This window comes from Pinus tabuliformis, chromosome 3_2 (genome assembly GCF_031772625.1).
Source record: "Pinus tabuliformis cultivar Carrire ecotype Pingquan chromosome 3_2, CPIR1, whole genome shotgun sequence".
Taxonomy (NCBI): domain Eukaryota; kingdom Viridiplantae; phylum Streptophyta; class Pinopsida; order Pinales; family Pinaceae; genus Pinus; species Pinus tabuliformis.
The window spans coordinates 324,561,634-324,584,116 of NC_142302.1; the positions used below are offsets into that span (position 1 = coordinate 324,561,634).

Genomic DNA, 22,483 nt, shown 5'->3' on the forward strand with positions numbered 1-22,483 from the left:
GTAAAGCACAACCGCTTCTTCTTCAACTCCCTCTTGGCGTCATCATCCACCTGTGCTTGTCCTGGATTCCCCTTTGGAGGTAGAATCCCCACATCCTTCCCTTTAGGCTGGAAAGCCTGTCTCTGGGGGTAAGGTGTCTGGGTCCTGGGTAAGGCACCCTGTAAGTCCCGGGTCCTGCTAATAGCATCCTGGAGTGTGGCTGGTCTAGTGGATTTGACTAGACCTCGAAGTGGCTCTGCTAACCCCTCAACAAACATGTAGATCCTCCGTGCCATGGATAGATCTGGCACCATCACTGAAACCCTCAAGAAGTCTGCAATGTAGGTCTCAAGGCTCTCGGTCTGTTTAAGCCTCGTCAGCTCAACAAAATGCTGTTCCGGATCCCTTTGGTCAAACCTCTCCATCAATCTCCTGGTGAACTCGACATATGTCGTCACTGTGGAATGTCCGAGTGTAACCATCCCATGGAACCACCAATCCTGGGCCTCACCATCCAAATGTAATGTTGCCACCTTGATGGCCTCTGCCTCCGACATCTGGTTAAGCTGGAAATAGATATCCAGCTTCTCCACCCAAGACCTTGCTGAACTGTTTGATGAACCATCAAACGTAGGCAAGTGGAATCTACTAGCTGTGCGGCGGGTGTCTCCATTGTGATAATGTCGGTGTCCTCTGTGATGGTCGCGGGGTCTACTATCCCGCTGGAGCTGAACAAAGTCTCTGAATGAGAGAGCATCCCTGAACTCCTGCCCATAGGCCTCGTACTCTGCAAAATAATCGCCCATATGACCGAGCTTTGCCTCCTGCTGGGCTCCAGCCGTCGTGTCTGCTCCTATGAAAGTGGGCATGGTAGAGCATGTAGGGCCATGTGAGGCCATCTGCTGAGTAGCATCACACTGAGTGGCACCTTGCTCTGGAAAATGGTGGGATGTACCCGATCCCTCACCACCCTGGAAAACCCGTGGGTTCTCACGCTGTCTAGTCTCCACTGCCGTGAATCTCTGCCTCATCACCTCGATCTACCTCGATAGATCCTGCACTGATTTGAGGAGCATGTCCGCAAATCTCTTCCCGTCCTCATCTGCCATCAGATCCTCCTGCTTTGCGTCCACCACAGGCTCCTCTTGTTCTCCGTCCACCACAGGAACACAGTCTCCCTCTCTGTAGGTATTCTCCAACCTACGCTTAGTATCTCTGTATTTCCAACCTCTGTAACATATGTAGGGTTTCTCCCTCGGTGTCATAGACTGCTAGCTCCACAGGCTGAGCCAGATCTATGCTCTGATACCACTGTAATATCCCGTTTCAAGGATATTCCTCAAACCTTAGTAAACTCCAACCAAATACGTACAATGATATAGTAACCGGGGAGCTCAAAGAGATACAAAATAATAGTGGCGCAACATATAATAATGTAAACCTAAAATATAAGCAAATACTCAAGAAATGCAGAGAGAAATGCTAAGCCATTTTATTATACTGAGTAATGGAAAGAGTACAGGAGGTGATTAGGAAGATAGCACCTTGACTTGCGCTAGGCAAGTGAAGAAATACACCCAGAATAGTAAAGAAATGGCTTCACTCTGAACTGCGTCCAAGCTGCTGTGCTGCTGCTACTGCATGGAATCAAGTGAGGATTTGGGGTTGTTCACCTCCTTAGAAAATGCTGAAACTCTGGAATCGGCCTTTTCTCAATAAACCCAGAAAAACCCAGAAAGCTTGTCTGAAATAACCGACCCCCGAAAGTCACCCCCTTGAGGATCTACGCAATCCCTCAAGGCTTTGTGCTGCCCCTAAATAGAACCCTCCAAAACTCTGCCAAAATCCTCCAAGATGCAAGGGTTGATCCCTTGCTTAATCTCCCCGCTCAAACCCTCCGCAAAAACCCCAATCCGGAACTCCCACCAAAAGAACTGCGTCCCTCTCTCAAGGCTGCGCAGTTATCCAAAAATGCTCAGTTCCTTCTCACTCCAAAGATCAATCTTCCTGCAAAAGACTGCTGAAAACTACCTTGCCCGAGCAGGCACTTGAAGTCCCCTGGGGCTAAGGGTGAGATCTCCTAACGGAGACACTCAATGCACTAAACAGTGCTGCAAACAGGCTAAACAGCCAGCGTGCTCTAAGTCGAAGTGACTAGCTCAAATGCACATAATCAAATGCCAAAATGAGGAGGCTCCTCTCTCCTTTATAGCGTTGGCCTATCTCAACCCTAAGGCCCACCTCCTCCAACGTAGCCTCGCTCTTGCCACGTGCTCCTATCCATTTGCGCAGTCCCTCCAAGTGTCTACGTGGGCCCCTCCTCTACATGGTCCTTTGGCCCCCTTGGCTCCCCCTTTAAGTCACAACGTTGTGCTACTAGGGAGTGACTTTATTTAAAAAGTGAGTTATGTCCCCCCCTTTTTCTCACCTTTTTATTTATTAATAACTATAGAAGGCAAAATTTGAGCAAAATCGAATATTCCAATTAGCTATGGCTAATTAGGAATATTACACTGCTAAAATTAGGGCTACTTGCTGCATTGTCGAAATGTGGAATTGAGCATGGTTTATCTAATTTAATGTATGTGCTAATGTTATATGAATGAAATGTCCTAGTGTAACAAATAAATATATATAAATAATGTAAAATAATATAAATGATAAAAAGCATACATAATAGTTAGTTAAGCTAGTAATTAGGTTGAAGAGGCATGTGTAATAGGACATGACTCTTCATGAAGAGACATTTGTTTGGTATATAAGCAAGCCTCTCGTTCTCATTTGTAATTCATTCATTCTTATTCTTATTCATATATTTAATATAATATTTATATTCTCAATGGATAACTTCATATTCCAAGTTTTATGGAGTAATTATTTATAGAAGGAACTTTGCTTGCTTCATTTGGTATAAGAGGAGTTCAGTGCTCTAGGTTGCTTAACGAGTGCTGCTTAACCAGTGCATAGAGCTCGTTCTCTGATCTAGGTCCTTGGCTATCAAAATTCATCAACCTTGTTGCCATACAATTGAAGCATTTTGCTCAGAATTTGGGAGTTTCTCCTTTTCTCCGTTTTTCTAGGCCTTTGGCCATTAAAATTAAAATTAAAAGAAAATTCGCTAGTTGACCTTTAGCCATAAAAAAAATTAACAAAAAAAAAATATAAGTAAATAAATTAAAAGAAGAAGAAGAAGAAGAAAAAGTAAAAAAATAAATATAAAAGAACATAAAAAAATCAAGTTATATAAAAAAAATAATTTTTTTTTTAAATCACCTGGTAGAAGCTCGTGGTTTTAGAAACAACCCATGGTATTTTAAAAGTAAAAGTAAAAACAAAAGGGATACAAAATCTCATACCAAGTGATATTTAAAACTTTTTACGTGGAGAAGCCCGTGGTTTTAGAAACAACCCATGGTAATTGCCCATGGTATTTTAAAAGTAAAGGAAAAAAACAAAAGGGATACAAAATCTCTTTACGTCCTTGTCATATGAAAAGACGTGACCTTTATATTTATTAAGTGTGGTGATATTGTAAAAGTTTATATTAAGTCTGACTTTTATATTAAGTGTGACTTTTATATTAAGTGTGGTGACATCATAAAAATTTATAATATTAAAAAAAAATTAATATACAAAGTCCAAATTCAAAAGTCAGGAAGTGCCATATTCAAGTCAAAAGAGGTGAGATATATAGTATATATAGTAATTTAATATAAATTCTATATATACTTAAAAGGATTATTAAATCAATTAAAAAAAGGTGGGGGAAGGTAAAAAACGTGAAAAAATGGAATTTCTAAGTAATGAACAAAAACAATTACAAAGAGAGGTAAAACAAGAAATCACAATACTTAAGCGACAATATGCTGAATTTGTGGATATGCATCACAAAGAAATAATGGAAAAGGACGAAGAAAATTCTAGTATCAAGGACCACATTGAAAGATTACTTGCGCAAGTGAAGAAGACTAAGGTCACAAAGAAAGAACTCGAGAAGCACTTATCAGAACAAGAAGATAAAACTTTGCGTTTAAAGAACCTTAATAAAAATTTATTAGAACAAATCAAAGATTTAAAAGATGAAAATCTTAAAATTCAAAACATTGAAAATAAGGTCGATAAATCAGAAATCAAAGGACTTTTACGACTGAAAAACCATAATCAAAGTCTACTCACTCAAATTAAGAAACTTAAGAAGGATAAGAAGTTATTAGAAAACAAGGTACAACAATTTATTGAGAAAGAAGTATTAAATGTAGGAATTCAAGTTGATGACAGAACAACAAATACCGATCCAGTGAATATGACAATTCAAGAAGTCAAGTCAGTCGAAGAAACGACACACGTAGATGTTGCAGTTAAGACAATGGACATCCCAAGTGAATGTTCCATAACCAATTCAACAACATCTTTGCTAGAAGAAAATCTAAAAACTTAATATCGACATCCGAATCATGAGAATAGAAAAATCAACCAAGCTGTGTATCAGGACCATTCAAACCGTAGACTACAAATTAATGTTTCAGAGAATAATGACGTAACATCAATTCCATCTTATGCTGACAAGTCGTTACAAAATTCCAGTGATCAGAATACTATACAGAAGATTAATCTGGGATGGTCTGATCCCTTCTCAGTGCGACAATTCAGTTTGTCACTAAGAAGATCATATCAGCTTGTATCGACAAAGATGACTGTTCCAAGACAGAAAGACGTTCGAAGCTGAAAAAGGGATCAAGCCTTTTGTCATCGACAAGCTTTGAGGACAAAGCTCTTTGAGGAAGGAGGCAATGTAACGAATAAAATATATATAAATAATGTAAAATAATATAAATGATAATAAGCAGAAATAATAGTTAGTTAAGCTAGTAATTAGGTTGAAGAGGCATGTTTAATAGGACATGACTCTTCATGAAGAGATACTTGCTTGGTATATAAGCAAGCCTCTCGTTCTCATTTGTAATTCATTCATTCTTATTTTTAGTCATATATTTAATATAATATTTATATTCTCAATGGATAACTTCATATTCCAAGTCTTCTGGAGTAATTAATTTATAGAAGGAACTTTGTTCGTTTCACCTAGAGATTTATTTTTCTCGAGAAGCTTGCATCATTTCCTTTGAAGTATAAATGCTTGCAAGGTCACTTTTCTTTTCTTTTTCTCAACATACGACGAAGTTGACTTTTTGGGCCTCCTTGATCAAGAAACCAAGTTTTTACTCATCACCATACTTGACTCCATATCCCCAAGTGAATTAGGCACTGATCCCTTAAAAGGGTGATCATTTTATCCATCTTTTTACCATTTCCCCCCTTTTCCCCATGTCTAGCCCCATTAGGTCACCTAGGGCATCAATTTCCCAGGTATTGACCCAAGGAAAAACTTCGATCTCCTATAGGCTACTGCATTGGTGGGTTCCCTCCCTCCAAATTTCAGGCAATTCTAATGGTGGAATCTTCGGGAATCCCAAACCCTAGCTCTAGGATCGAATTTTGCCTAGGCATACCCAAGCCTAGACCTCAATAGGATCAGTTCAACCTTTTGACGCAAATATTCTTGTTTGGTTCTTTCCCCTCACCTTGTCCAAGATAGGAACATCATTGGTTGTTGCATTCCATCCCCGAACCTAGGCTGGGTCCACTTGGCCCCGTGTGGTCCCACTTCTCAATAAAGATTATTTGTCAAGGACCATTTGGGAATCCAAGTTTCCCAAGGATTATAGGGATTGAGAACCTTGTTTATAAGCCTATCCTTTCTCCCTCAACCCTCCAATCCTCACCCCTTACCCCTGGTGGACCAAGTCCCTTGCTTAAAGAGCAAGCAAGTTCCATTCTTCACTCCATCCTTGGGAAAGGGTTTTCAGGGTCACTTCTCACCTATCCATTGACATATACTTTACAAGTGATCCCTACACTATCGGGACTCCTCCCATTGGTGAAAGTCCGTAAAGAGCAGGGAGACTTAGCTGTGGTGATAGTGGGCTAAGCCTCCATCGTTGCCCTTAACCTAGCAATTGCCCTCTTAGGAAGCCCTCTAGGTCCCTAGATGGTTTGAGTGGTAACATGGTGAACAATAAAGAGCCCTTCGAGCATAAGTAAATATCACATTCGGTAGTCCAATTTGAGTAGATCCATTAGTATAGATCTTCTGGCTTTGGCCGGAATCTGTTAAAATGAAAAATAACTGCCTCTGCATGGAAATATGAGAACATGTCATTTACTTGAGGATTTTGGAACTCGATCTTTAGTTGTTTCTTCATCCTTTCCACTATGTAAGGCCCGGGAATAACCTCGCAGGAGGTGTTTCCTTTGCATTCCTTTTGACAACTTTTTTAGAGGAAACTAAAGGCCCAGATCTTGATCCTCCAACCAAAACAAATACCAAAAATAGGGTGGAACCTCTACTGATGTTGTATTCTTTGAGAGACTTCCTGTCTTGAAGGATTTTGCTTCCTGAAATGAGATTTTGAGCAACTGTTGGGATTCCCTCCCACTGCTGTATCTTGTATTTGATATTCTCCACTAAATCCTCATCGTTTACCCAGATTAATATAAATTTACTAGCCAATGTTTTTATGAAGATCTGGAACTTCCTCTCTTTTGATTTTCCATTTAGGTTTTAAATAAAAATCTGAAAATTTTCCTTCCTCCGTTGTATTGCCAAAAGGTCTGCCAGATCTAAGGTATTTTCGATCAAATCCATAATTGATAGATCCAGATTTGGGCATTGAGAACTTCTCTCTACATAGTTTTCCTCCGGATCTGTACCCAAGTTACAAATTTGAAATTGAGGGGCAAAGAAATGATCAAAGAGATCCCTACGCTGTAGGTTTTGCTCCCTTACGCAGGCCTCCTCCTTCTCTATGGTTAGATCTATGGTGAAATTCAATGAATCCGTTGTATTATCTGGATCTAGTCCAATTAGACGCAAATCATCGTAGAGGGAGGCAACATATGCTTTTGCGGTAGGCTGGAGCTCTATCGTTGCTACCAGTGTTGGAAAAAGTAACTATGTTCGGTCTTCAATAATGTACTCGAGTCATCATGTAATGTACTTGTCAAATGAATAAAGAAATTAATTATTATTATTATTGTTGTGACCTATTAAAGCATGGGTTTCATGCTTGGGTCACCATGTTTTAGGTCAAAGTCCCCATTGAGGACTTCTAGGATTTATTATGAGTCTATAGAATTATTGTACATTTACAGAGACCCTTCTTGGGCTTACGAATCAAGTCAATTGGTTTAGTAATTAGTATTGAGTCAAATATGAATTATGTAACCTCCACACCATGTCGGCCTAAGAGAAGATCAAGTCAGCCTAAGGATCCATTTTACCTCTCAAGAAGCCTATAAAAGGAAGGACTACGAATTCATTTGGAGCATCACGTCTCATTCTCTCTCTTTTGGGCAGAAGTACGAAAATCTGTTCGCTGGGCAAAAGTGTGAAGTAGGAAGCTGGGAAAGTCTATTGCCGGGAAGCCGAAGTGAATGCGAGATTAGGGGTGTCTAAGGATTCAAGGAAAATCAAAATTTTGGTGGTGGTCTCTCTCTGTTTCGTGTTCTGGATTGGGAGAACAAAGTCTTCCAAGTTGGATTTCTGCTGGAAGCCGTGAGCTGCCGCAAGCTGCTACATAGTCGAAGTTGTTGGAAAGAGATCAATCTTTTGGAGGTTGACTTGGTGTGGAGGGAAGGTCTGGTCAACGTCTAGGGTGAAAAGTCTCAAAGAATACTATTGAAAGGAAGAATTACTTCGACTGAGTTTTCCCCTCGAGGGAGGTTTTGTCCTGCCATGTGCCTATGTCTTTTGTTCATTGTTTTATGTGCTGCTGCTTTGTGTAATTGCTTGATGAACTAAAGAAGAAGATATAAATAATCATAATAACAAGTATCATCACAAGTAATTATCAATATCAAGAAAATATTTACTGCCTTTCTGATTTTCCAACAACGAGAAATCTCCTGCAAAGAAGAGTCCATAACTCAGAGGTTTCTTTGATATGCTCCTTGAGAGCAAAGGAAAGGTCCATGATCTTCTTCACACTAATTAGATCTGGCCCATGCAGCAGCAGATCTCCCCAGTGGTGAGTGCCATGATCCTCTAGAGCGATCCAGGACTCATCAACAGTGACCAGAAAACTCCTGCAAGCGAGAAACTGTTGGAAATAATACTGAGAGGGGGGGGGTGAATCAGTATTATCACATTAGTAAAACTTTTTCATTTCCATAATCAGATTCATATATGCTACTTCCACAACTTCTTATGATTAAGTTAATTAATCTTCAATGAGTGCATTAGAACTTTATCAACCATATTATCAGTTAACAAATGCAGTAACATAGAATAGATCATCACACATAAGGCACACACATGAACACCATGATATAAGGTGGAAACCCAATGCGGGAGAAAACCACCTGCTGCAAGTCATCTCAATCTTCTTTAATAAGAAAATCCTTTTACAATATTTTGCACTGGTGCAGTCTTATACCAGCACGGGAGCTACAACCCCCTTTGCTCTTGTACTAGCCGATCCATTTACTAGTACGCAGGCTACTACCTGCTACAATGCTCCAAAGATTTCCTTTAGCTCTTGTACTAGCTTAGATACTAGTACGTAGGTGCTGACCTACAATCTTCTCTCCTCCAGGTACCACGTTTCATCAATTTTCAGACTGGATACACTGAAGCACAACACATAATCTGAAAGGCCACATTTCATCCAATTTTCATACTGAACCCAACAACAACTTTGAAGCTCATAATCAAACAACCTTCTGAATCACCCAATCACCAGATCCATACATATACAATGATATTATGAGAGTTATCAACCAGATCTAGTACATCAGATCACATGAAGATAAGTCATTTTAAACCGATCCAAAACTGAAGTTAATCATAATCATTCACTCAATTACTGCTGTTATTTGAACATAATATCAGAACCAAACCTCACTTCAACAACCCAGATCATAAAAATGATAAACAGAGATTTTAAGCGAAGTAAGCAGCTTCACCCATGTACTGCCTGCTTACGTAAGCACCTTGCTCAACTGCTCGCCTGCTTACGTACGCACCCTGCTCAACTGCTCGCCTGCTTATGTACGCACCCTGCTCAACTGCTCGCCTGCTTACTCCGCTCTGTGTCCATTGAACTGCCTGCGGACCTCCGCACCTGCAACCCTTCTGTGCCTGCGTACCAGCGCACCTGAAACGCTTCGTTCCTGCGTATGTACACACTTTTCTTTCACTGTATCTGCGTACCTTCGGGCATAGATGATTTCAAGACTTCAAGAATAACCCAGACAGTCAGATCTACAGATCTGATCATGCGCCGAAGAGATCTCAATCCATCAGTAGATTCGCCTTATTTAGATCTAGACATTACTCCCAAGGGATCATCATATTTCAGATCTAGCTCTCATAAGATGTTCAACCCCAGCACATATATGAGCCAAATGATCTCCTTTGCTTTATATAGGCAAGCTCCTCCTAAAATCATGGATCAATACCACGAGCCAAAACCATAGAAACACAAATACCGTCGGCTAGTGAAACATAAGAAACCCCACGTGTGCTTTTCTTTGCCTTGAAATGTGTGCACTGGGGGTACGCACCTCCTGAACGGGATAACTGCGGGTATGTACGCACTTTATGTAACATTGGCCTGCGTGTACGCACCTTCTGTAAGGTGTACCTGCGTACCCCTTATTTTCTTCAATATTTGATAGCTGATCATCAATCTCTGCTGTTGTGATCTATCACCTGAATGGGTTGCCATCAAGGACAACACTTTAGCCATAATGCCAACAATCTCCCCCTTTGGACTTGATGGCAAAGCTTACTAAGAACTTGCCATTTGATTCCTTTGAGCTGTCTATCATCTATGTATTATGTCACATCTGATATCTCTTCTGTAGATTCATCTGAATGTATATAAGTGAGATGATCTTCTATGAGAGGGTTGCCATCAAGTACAACACATGCATCATAATGCCAACAATCTCCCCCTTTGGACTTGATGGCAACAACACCAAATCACTCTCCCCCTTTGACATCGAGGGAAAGGGGTATGCTCCCCCTAAGAACATGCTCCCCTTGACTATAAACCAGATCTGCTGAAGTCTCTGAATGAGCTCCCCCTTTGTATATGCCATGGTGCTCCAATCTGATAATGATCTTTCTGAGAACAAGCTGAGATGTCTGCTCTGCAATATAGTGCTGTTCATGCTCAAGCTCCCCCTGACTGTAAGCAAGGTCTGCAAAAAGATGTTCTACAAGAAGAACATGACTCTATATATCATAAATGACCTTCCTATCACCAAAAGACTCAATGCATACATTCATCACAATGGTGATACATCAAAAAAATTTACATATGATAACATCATTCATCCCAGGCATAGTGGGGAAACATAGGCCGTTACATGACCTGAAGAGATAACTACAATAGAGACCCACTATTACATCATGAGTAAAGACCAATCACCCAAGATAAACATCAGCAACAACACTGTATGATCTGCTTCATAGTATCTGTCAACAGCAAGGTACTTCTGCATCAACTCATTCATAACCATCTTGATCTACATGAACCAAGAGCCATCAAAAGGAAGCATCTGCATCAATCAACATATGTACGAAACAACCTATCATCATATAGGTAAGATCTCATCATCATCATGTCTCCAACAATGCAACTTTGAATAATCATCTAGCCAACAATCCTCATCCATATATGTGCTAAGAATAATAAAGACTCTATGCAAACACCATCTGATCCAAGAACCATGTGAACAACTCATAACCATAGCAAGATGAATCATAAGCATCAGCACCAAGGACCATAATGCCAACAATGCATTAAGAACATATGCTCCCCCTAAACTGGTGCCATCTGTCAGATCTGATCAATAAGAAGAGTCAGCCAATAAATGCCTTAAGACAGGTACGCAGTTTTTCTTTATCTGCCCTGCGTAGCCACGCACTTCACCTTCTGCTCCCCTGCGTACACCCGCAGAGATCCTTTTGCTGCACTGCGCATGTACGCAGACAGTCTTCTACTACAGCGCGTACCCACGCAGCTGTTCCATCAGATGCGCCGCGTACTTTTATGTACCTACGCAGGTTATCCTTCTGTCGCGCCGCGTACCACGGATCATGATACGCACCTTTTCTTCTGTCTCGCCGCGCTCGTCCGCATATGCTCTTCTGATAAGCCGCGTACCTCCGCACAGGGACTGTGCCTTCACTTGCGTACATCCGCACCCAGTCTTACGCTCTGCTGCGTACGCCCACACTTTCACAGTTAATGATCTACGTACTTCTGATTAGGGCCAAATTAACAGTCCTCCTTTGTGCCACTGACAGTCAGATTCCCAGATCTGATAGATTCACTTCCAACTTCACTTGCCTACTGCCTTCAAACAAGCATATACGCGATTGTGCAGTATCCAACTCGCGTATATATGCGACTTCCCTTTATGAAGTTTGCATATGAGATTTAGGACACTGAAGTTTTGTACTTTCAGCTCCCTCTGATTCTGGTATGTCTGTACATTGTGCTGTGCCACCTTTTTCTGACTGTACTTCCTTTTTCCTCCATATCTTCAAGCGTGATGATGACATTTTCTCCTTTTGATATGGTGCCCACACTTTGTTCCTGCATTCCTTAGCTATATGTCCAAGCTTGTTACATGCATAACATCTTACATGTTTCATATTCCTCCAGTAACAATCAGCAGCTTTGTGACCAAACATATTGCAAGCAAAGCAATATCCATAAAAATACCTTGATTGAGATGACTTGTCTGCATAATGGTCTTGAACTCTTCTTCTTCTACATCTAGCTGCAACATGTCCAAGATTATGACATACATAACATTCAACATTATTCATAGGAGGAGTAAAAGATTTTCTTTGAGGAATCTCTTTCCTTGGTTGATGATGAGATTGACCTTTCATTTCTTCTTTGATCACTTTAGTTTTCTCTTTAGAGTTCCTTGCCTCACCTTGTGAACTAGATTCACCTTCAACAGATTCATGGAAACCAAGACCAGTCTTTATAGCAGGAGACCTTTGACTACTAAGAATATCATCCAAGACTTTAGAACTACCTTGAAATCGTAAAAGCTTATCCTTTTCTTCTAATTTACCTTTCAAGATATTTACCTCAACCTGAAGCTGTGCTTCCTTTTCAAGAGATTGCTTTTTCAAATCTTCTTCAGCTTTCCTTCCTTCTTCCATTTGTTCCTTTAGTTTAAGAATCTCCTTTTCTTGTTCTTCATTCAGATCCTGCTGCATTTGACGAACTCTGAAGGCACTTTCCAGCTGGGATTTTAAGCTGATGACTTCGTTGTCTTGTTTTTCAATTGCTTGGTGTAGGTCTTCATTCTGCTTCTTTGATTCTTCAAGTTCTTCCTTTAGTGAGAGGATTGTGGCTTCAAGACTTTCATAATAACTGGATCGATCTCTGAGCTCCTTGATTGTTGTGTTCTTTTCAATGACTTCATTTCTTAGAGATGTTGCTTCATCCTGCAACTTTTGATACCTTTCCTTGCATAACTTGAGGGCACCACTCTTTACGTCAAAACGTTTTTCTTGTTCAATAATTTTGTTTGTCAGCCTGTTAAATTCTGCCTCTATTTGACATCTTTCTTGCTCACCCATAAGAGCAAGTTCAGTAGTCTCACTATCACTTTCATCTCTTTCACAGGGAAATATAGCTGGAACATCAGAGGATAACACATTCATACCTGATAATGATTCTGAATCTGATTCTGAATCTGAAGAGCTTCTTATACCTAATCCCCAATCGATTCTCCCACTGTCATAGTTCTTCTGAGATGACTTCTTTTTCTTAGGTGCTTTCTTCTTAAGCTTCTTTCCCATTGTTCCACGGATCTCCTTCAAGCGATCAAGCTTCTATCAAAGGACCTGCTCTGATACCAATTGTTGGAAATAATACTGAGAGGGGGGGGGGTGAATCAGTATTATCACATTAATAAAACTTTTTCATTTCCATAATCAGATTCATATATGCTACTTCCACAACTTCTTATGATTAAGTTAATTAATCTTCAATGAGTGCATTAGAACTTTATCAACCATATTATCAGTTAAAAAATGCAGTAACATAGAATAGATCATCACACATAAGGCACACACATGAACACCATGATATAAGGTGGAAACCCAATGCGGGAGAAAACCACCTGCTGCAAGTCATCTCAATTTTCTTTAATAAGAAAATCCTTTTACAATATTTTGTACTGGTGCAGTCTTATACCAGCACGGGAGCTACAACCCCCTTTGCTCTTGTACTAGCCGATCCATTTACTAGTACGCAGGCTACTACCTGCTACAATGCTCCAAAGATTTCCTTTAGCTCTTGTACTAGCTTAGATACTAGTACGTAGGTGCTGACCTACAATCTTCTCTCCTCCAGGTACCACGTTTCATCAATTTTCAGACTGGATACACTGAAGCACAACACATAATCTGAAAGGCCACATTTCATCCAATTTTCATACTGAACCCAACAACAACTTTGAAGCTCATAATCAAACAACCTTCTGAATCACCCAATCACCAGATCCATACATATACAATGATATTATGAGAGTTATCAACCAGATCTAGTACATCAGATCACATGAAGATAAGTCATTTTAAACCGATCCAAAACTGAAGTTAATCATAATCATTCATTCAATTACTGCTGTTATCTGAACATAATATCAGAACCAAACCTCACTTCAACAACCCAGATCATAAAAATGATAAACAGAGATTTTAAGCGAAATAAGCAGCTTCACCCATGTACTGCCTGCTTACGTAAGCACCCTGCTCAATTGCTCGCCTGCTTACGTACGCACCCTGCTCAACTGCTCGCCTGCTTATGTACGCACCCTGCTCAACTGCTCGCCTGCTTACTCCGCTCTGTGTCCATTGAACTGCCTGCGGACCTCCGCACCTGCAACCCTTCTGTGCCTGCGTACCGGCGCACCTGAAACGCTTCGTTCCTGCGTATGTACGCACTTTTCTTTCACTGTACCTGCGTACCTTCGGGCATAGATGATTTCAAGACTTCAAGAATAACCCAGACAGTCAGATCTACAGATCTGATCATGCGCCGAAGAGATCTCAATCCATCAGTAGATTCGCCTTATTTAGATCTAGACATTACTCCCAAGAGATCATCATATTTCAGATCTAGCTCTCATAAGATGTTCAACCCCAGCACATATATGAGCCAAATGATCTCCTTTGCTTTATATAGGCAAGCTCCTCCTAAAATCATAGATCAATACCACGAGCCAAAACCATAGAAACACAAATACCGTCGGCTAGTGAAACATAAGAAACCCCACGTGTGCTTTTCTTTGCCTTGAAATGTGTGCACTGGGGGTACGCACCTCCTGAACGGGATAACTGCGGGTATGTACGCACTTTATGTAACATTGGCCTGCGTGTACGCACCTTCTGTAAGGTGTACCTGCGTACCCCTTATTTTCTTCAATATTTGATAGCTGATCATCAATCTCTGCTGCTGTGATCTATCACCTGAATGGGTTGCCATCAAGGACAACACTTTAGCCATAATGCCAACAATCTCCCCCTTTGGACTTGATGGCAAAGCTTACTAAGAACTTGCCATTTGATTCCTTTGAGCTGTCCTGCATCTATGTATTATGTCACATCTGATATCTCTTCTGTAGATTCATCTGAATGTATATAAGTGAGACGATCTTCTATGAGAGGGTTGCCATCAAGTACAACACATGCATCATAATGCCAACAGAAACCCATCCAGATAGATGTCTTTCAGAGAAACAACATCGGCAAAAATAAACAAGCCTGGATCAAAAGCCCTTTCGACTGCAGAGGCTTCATGCAAAAAACAACACAACGGTCCAGCAAAAACTCCAGGAAATTCAACACTTTCCTTGCTCCATGCTGAAAACGTGTTGAAATCAGTTTTTTTGATCCATAGGATTCTCGGTCCACTTACTGCATAACAAAATCCAAGGTGGCAGCAGAGCTCATTTCACTGGGGTGCTGCAGAGCCCCATCGGTCTCCATATCATCCTCCTAAATCTCTACTTCTAGTGTTGTGATTCATGAATGGTTTTTACTTTGAATGTGTTCTTAAAAAAAAATATTATTGCATTTTTTGTATGTGGAGTTTCCCCACTGTATCCACATCCTCGCTTTTCAAAAATCTGGTGTATCTATATTCATCACCTGGCAACTTAGCAGATTTGAAGTCTCTCATACATTTATGTACAATTGCAAAAAAAAATATTATAGTGTATGATTTTAATGTTTGATGATATTCACTTTAATGTCCTTGTACCTTTATATTGAGGACATTATGATAATAAACCTGAGACATGTATATTTCTAAAAAATTATATATAGAATTTTGGGAAAGTAATGTATTGTTTAATACCTGAATTCTAATGGTGAAGATAAACAGCACCTACACATGATTCCATCTGCAACTGCGCCCAAACTCAGACTTATTAGTATCTTAGACTTGACACACATTTAAGTCTGTAATTGTGTAGTTCTAGGCAATGGACAATGCACTTGACAATATGTGTAGCTGTAGCATTAATATGATGCAGTTATTGTCATGGCTGTAAGGGATGTTAACTTCAATCTGATTAGATGACCATTCTTGTTGATATTACTATTAGGTTTGGGTTAAATAATGTATCACTGTATACCTGAATTCTAATATTGAAAATTGACTGCAGCTACACATGATTCCATCTGGAACTGCTCCCAAACTGAGACATTTTGGTAACTTAGGCTTGATAGTTGAGTCTGTATAGTCCTAGGCAATGGACAATGCACTTGAGATGGAGGTGTATCTGTGACATTAATATGGTGTAGTTTTTATCATTGCTGCGAACCATTTTTACTTGTCTGTGATTGGATGACTGTTTGTTGACATTACTTTTAGATTTGGATTAGATATGGTTTGAGTTTTATATATTCTTGCCATTGTGAACACATGTTATTTATAGACATTCGATGTATATCTTTCTTCGGATATTTATATTTTTCCTTGATTTCGATTATCTCTTTTGAATCTGGCAATATGCTTCTTTAACTTAGAGATTTCTATGACATTCAAAGGTGCTGTATTTTCCTCACATGCTTCGTTATTACATATTTATAGTTGGCTGCTTATAAGTTGTATTGTTTCATCTAATATGATTTTGAATTTTTATTCTTTGTAGGGGCCTTAGCTGTTTTGGTTAACTTGCTAGTTTGTTTTCTTTAAGCTGGGGATTTGACATACATCCTGACATGAATTGGAATTCTGAATGTTAAAATTTTTAACTTTTTGGATAACGATATATGAGTAAAAATAAATTGAAGCACAGCAAGAATTCTAGATGCTTGCTTTTTGTAGAATACATGTTTTCTAAGTGGTTTAGACAGTGACAAGAGTGGTTTTGGGTCAATTTCTTTTCAATTCATTTAATTTGTTCTTTTGTCAGGGGAATGAATTATTTACATGAGAATAAACCAGCACCTATTATCCATCGTGATCTCAAGCCTCCGTAAGTAGCGAGCCTAAGCCTCTATTAGATTGTTTGCATAGATAATTTTTAAGACTTAGGCTCTTTATACAATGAACTTTTCTTCTTAAACCACATCATTAAACATATTAGAAGATAAATGTTGGATTTATTTATCTCTAAGCTAAAAACTCTTCATGGAGAGCTTCTTACATTTCTGCTGCCAGTGAGGTACCAGAAATATACTTCGGGATGATTCAGGGCATCTGAAAGTTGCAGATTTTGGAATAAGCAAACTGCTTAAGGTGCCATCTGAAACTGTTCGAGAAGATGGGTTATCAAAATTCGGTGAAACTTCTTGTAAGTTGCATTATTCCATTTGCCCAGATTTGGTATGAATTTATCATGATAGTTCCTAATTGTTTTGTTCTTTTAAGAAACAGTATAATTCGACACTACAAACTTCGTTGCATTTTATGTTCTTGGATGTTTATCTAAAGATTTTTGAGAAAGTGAAATAATCAGCTCCTCTAAGGTAACTCACTGATAGTCTGATTAGACCTTTTAGATTATAAGTGGTAGAGTTTGATGGCCCATGTTCCTGTGCTCAGAGGAACATTTTTCCAAAACTAAACTTCATTTCATTATTAGAAAAATTGTAGACTTTTAAACTCTATTGGAAGTAAAACCCCATTTTTCACTACTAGGTAGATTTGTGTTATAGTCTGTAAATTTTTTGAATGGTGGATTCTATAGTTTTTCATTTCAAATTCATTCCTTTGAAACCCAATTTTTTATTTTGTTAAACCATAGCAAAGGCAAAGCAATCAGATAACTGTGCATTTGTTGCAATTTATAGATCTCCTTTTTTATACTTATAATGGTTATATTGTACCTTTGTATTCTATTGTACATAAAATTAGTATAGCTTAGGTAGTAAATACACAGGCAGGTTTAGTAAGAAAATCTCAATGACAATTAACACAAAACTTATCATCAGTTTTTAAGTAAATAAGTTAGTCATCATTCTACCTTAAGTTATTAAACTCATGAGAGAAGATGGACTCCTCATTAGACATGGTGTTTTTTGGAAAACATGTCTTATAGTAAATTCTCTTGCCCGTCGTCGAGCTCTATTGAGTGTTCTCTTGCCATTGTCGAGCTCTGCTCTCCTGCCCTCAACCGAGCTGTGTTCTCATGCCATTGTCGAGCTGTGCTCTCATGCTGTTGTCGAGCTCTACTCTCTTGGCGTCGAGCTCTTCTAGAATGAATAATGATGAATTTAATATTTAAATCAATGTAGATTATAGAATGATGAATGATATGGATCAATGTAGTTGAATATTTCATTATTGGATTTTATTATTGAATCTCATGGTGCGGATGAATGATGAGTATGTTGTATAAATGATGTATGTATCAAAATGAATGATGAGGATGGATCAATGTATGTCATTATTTCATTCAATTATGAATTTAAATTTTATGTGTGAATCAATGTATTACTATTAGTATATTTATGCTTTCATTAATGAATATGAACTTGATATATATATATATATATATATATATATATATATATATTATATTTATTTATTTATTTTTTTCCGAGGAGAAAATCCGTAATTTCCATTAATTTCAGAAAATTACATGTTGTAGATGCTAAACGCATATGCAGAAGTGTGGTCAGAGCCACGTACAATAACAATACTTCAAAAGAAGTATTCCAGTAAAGCCCACAGACTGGGCAGCAAGTAATGGGTATGTAAACCCCAAACCAGTCTGCAGAAAACAGGACTGTGGAGGATACCCATACCCAACACAACAAAAACAACAAAGAAAGCAAAATAAAGCTCTTGAGGAGATAAAATGAAACAGTAAAACTCTAAATCTGGCCGCCCATACAAGGAGAGGCACGAAATGAGGAAAGATCAGCCAGGGTAGCCACTCCTCCCCCGCCCCCTCAAACTCTCCTCTTGAAACCGACGAAACCAGAGGTAAAAGCCAAGCTGCCCCAAGCTTCCTCAGCCGCCTGCAGAAACCCCAACAAATAAACAGCCATGATGAAGCGGCACGAAACAATGCAGAGAATAACACCTCCACACCCCTGTTCCCTCAACGCTTCAAAAAACCGCAATGGTATGCCAGCGAGTCACCAAAAAAAGCACCATCTGCCACTGTAAAGGAACCCATCCGGTCCCAACCCGAGCAGAGGCGAGTCCGGGGGCAGACGTGGCTAGGATAGCCACCTCGCCCCCACGAAGAGTAAACAGTAGACCAAAAAAAAAATCCTCTCCCGCTTCGCAGTCCAGTTCAAAAACACCAAAAACCTGCTCCTTTGTTGACCGCCAAGCAGAGCGGCACGGTAGGGTCGAGCAGTGGGCCGCCTAAACCTTCAGGGCACAGACACTCACCGTAGCTGCTCGACACTAAACGATGCAAGATGCCCCAGGTACTCTACCGTTTAGAGCCCAAGACGAGCGGACCTTCAATCCGGAATCACAGAGCCGAAGCCGAGGAAAGGATACAGGTCAGCAGGAATGGGGGAAATAGGGGCCGAAGATGTGCTCCGCCTCAGGCTGCAAGAACCAGATGAAAACCCCAACTGAAAACTTCGAAACCCGTTCAGAGCTACGGCAGCTCGGCTGTGTCAACGAAACTTTGAACCAATTATATATATATATATATATATATATATATATATAGTTAATTAATTAATCAATTAATTAATTAAAAATTATATACCCTGCTTTCCCCCCATACCTCCGAAATTTCCCTAAAATGTGAGGGTACTCCCACATGTCCCCCCTATGCATCTCCCCGCTCCCACGTCTCCCCGCACCGGAGTCTTGGTGGAACATTGCTAAAAAGTGCAGCTCTCCAATGAACACTCCCCTGAAATACAGCTGAATGCTAATCCTGAATGTACTGCCAACGGTGCCTTACCAATCTTCAATCCCAAATATGTGTTTAAGAATAAAAGGTTTGCCAAATTGCCACACACTAAACAAAGGCCATCCGTGAGCCCACATTTTTCCAATCAGGCCTTGGTTGGCAGTCCCTGGTATATGACCAGCCAGGCAAAGACTTATCATTTGTAAGAGGCGTGAATGGACCATACACAACACAATCTGTAAATGTCACAAAGAGAGTCTTGACATCAGATAGTGCATGTAAGATGGGTGAATGGACTATGCACCACAATCTGTAAATGTCACAAAGAGAGTCTTGACATCACATAGTGCATTTTAAGCCGCAGATGTTTTAAGTATGAAAGCATTGATTTGAAGTACTAACCAGAATGATATTAATGGGCATCAATGCTTAGAACAAGAGGCAATGGTGTTTAGTGCCAATGTTATGCAAAATAGATGAAGTACTCAAGAATTTTAGAGATCGTTTGAACCATAGAAGGGATCAACGCTGGTCCATATACTTAGCATGAATGACATTTTAGATCAGAGTTATAATTTCAACATGAAACCCCTACGTGCAAATATATGAGAGTAGAATCAAATGATGTATTTCAAGCAAATGAAACTTATTATAGATATGCCACAAAATGCTGAATTGTAAACAAAATCAGAGTTAGGTTCAAGGTAAAACTGTTTGAAACCCCGTTATGCTAAGACACAATAATAAGTCAGTGAAGAATAACTGGCATATGAAATTTAAACATGAAATAGATCCCTCTAATATATGTGAAGTTCGGTACGTCGGGGCATAGATGTTATTATGTTTGGATCCATGGAATAGGTAAATCAAGCATTATCCATTACAAAATATTGCTAATCCAAAGATTGACCATGAAAGTATAGACCAGAAACAGAAAGATCTACAAATGGTACAACATGAAATCAAGTAGATCCAACAACCTAGATTAAGTATTCAGCAATGAAACCCTAGGTTGTGTATACAAAACAGAAAAGAAGGAAAAAATGAAGAAGATTTTTTCTTTTCTTTTTGGTTGAACAAAAGTGATAGATCAGTGCCTTAGGGGCCATGAAATATCTAGTCAAGTATCTAAGTAAGATCTAGGGTTTTAAGATGAGCTAGTATTGATGGTACCAAGAGGATTGCCCCTCAAGCACAATCTAGGGTGAGTAGGCCTTCTACAAGGATGGATGGGGTATTGATCCATGAAGAATCCTCTACACAAAGGTGATCTGAAAGGATGGCCAAAGCAAGAGGTGAAAGCCCTGTTACCCATCTTTCCAGCAGGGTACCTATAGCAGATTGTTCAACACCACTGGATATGTTCCGGTTACTGATGCAAAAGATAACTCATACTCCAGCAATGTTTCGACCAATCTAACATTTAGTTGACATAATATGGCTATGACTGTGCATGCTGCATTGTTCGACAACACCCATATAGCCTTGGTAAATTTATGGTTGCAACAGTAGCCAAATACCCAGACTATGTCCTGCTAATGGTGAGCTGCAGACATCAATTTGCTATTATCAGCCATTCACAAGGTGCCTTGTAGTAGTATCTGGAGGCAATAAAGCATTTATATTGGAGGAAGTTCTGGGGATCATATTTCATCTGCAAATGAAGCTGCTAATGGAGGGGCAGCTGCATTTGATCTGGAGCATGCACACTGGGTTGAAGAAAAAAACCGACAAATTTATGATCTCAGGGATGCTTTAACAGATATTGACCTCTGTATTCTTGTTGAGGGTTGCATGGCTCACCAGGATGCGTGCTGTCACAAGGCATGGAGGTGCTTCAGCGGTCTCTTGCAGACACTTTGGCAGCAGGATCACTGGGTGCATCAAATGTGGGAAATTATGTGGGGCATAGGGTGATGGTGATGGGCAAGCTAGCAATACTTGAGAGCTGTATTTATTAGGCAGACAATTTATGCCAGCGGACACTGCAAGAGATGTCAGATGTCCATAAATTTACGTTGGTTCTTGAGGACGCATCACCCAGAAAGAACTGAGTGCTTGAAGGCGGCTAAAATAATCCCCTATAGCAAGAAGAGCCCATGCAGCTTGATGAGTTGTAAGAATGTGAGTTCAAGCAGCCTCAGTTTGATAGCTAGGGCCCCTTCCACCGGCCATTGTCTAAGAAGCTTTCAGAAGCTAGCCATGGCATTTGGGGTGAGCCAGGGGGGCAAGTTAATGTCATTCTAATAGAAAATGGATCACACCCCTAATCAGGCGAGCCATGGTGGTTTCTTGAGCCATAACACAATCCAGCAAGTCGAATCATGATAGCCATGGGCCATATCCAACCAGCTGTTGCAAAGCGTGTTGATTTTGTCAAAGGATTTTTTCGAAGGGGGTTAGGCATGCCTTAAAAATTATTTTCTTAAGGCTGTGGATATTAGAGGCATTCTTACAAGTGTTGACTTCTCCTTCAGTTTGTTCAAAAGACCTCAAAGCATGAAGTGAATGTGGATAATTGGACTGAGGCCTTTAAAAGTATGATATTACATCCTTTTCTTGTATTGTTTTCTTCCCGCAGTCGGTGTTTGACATCTCACTAAATATTCCATAATTGAAGTTTCAAATCACTTTTGAAACCAAAGGTGAAACCTGCATGAGGAGATAATGTAAAATTAGTACAATTCCTACCAAGTATGTAATCTCTATATCTGTTTATATTTATTATCTTTTTCATGAAACCAAATTCTCTTTGAAAAAATATACCTAAACATAAAATCCATAAAACATGAGTAACTTAGTGCAATCATTTCTTTCCTTTGTTCTTTATTCCATGAATAAGTTAGGGTTTGAAGCATGCAAAGTAGACTTAGGGTTTGGTTTTCAAACTCTACAATTCATTCTTTTATGAACATAAATATATTAGGATAATTAATAATTATGAAAAGACATATCTGTTAGTTGGGACATGACTATTCATGTAAGGACATCACACTTAGTATTTATACGAGGCCCTCATCCTTTTCTTGTATTGTTTTCTTCGCACAGTCCGTGTTTGACATCT

General features: G+C 39.6%; 1 protein-coding gene across 2 annotated transcripts in view; it reads left to right on the plus strand.

Annotated features, from left to right (window-relative positions):
* Positions 1-22,483, plus strand: part of LOC149180832 (serine/threonine-protein kinase 12-like) — a 287,777-nt gene that overhangs the window by 168,158 nt on the left and 97,136 nt on the right. For both annotated transcript variants that reach the window (XM_089416312.1, XM_089416313.1), the window contains exons 7-8: positions 16,504-16,566; positions 16,763-16,884. In XM_089416312.1, coding sequence (XP_089272438.1) covers positions 16,504-16,566; positions 16,763-16,884 — 185 coding nt within the window. The remainder of the gene's footprint in view (positions 1-16,503; positions 16,567-16,762; positions 16,885-22,483) is intronic.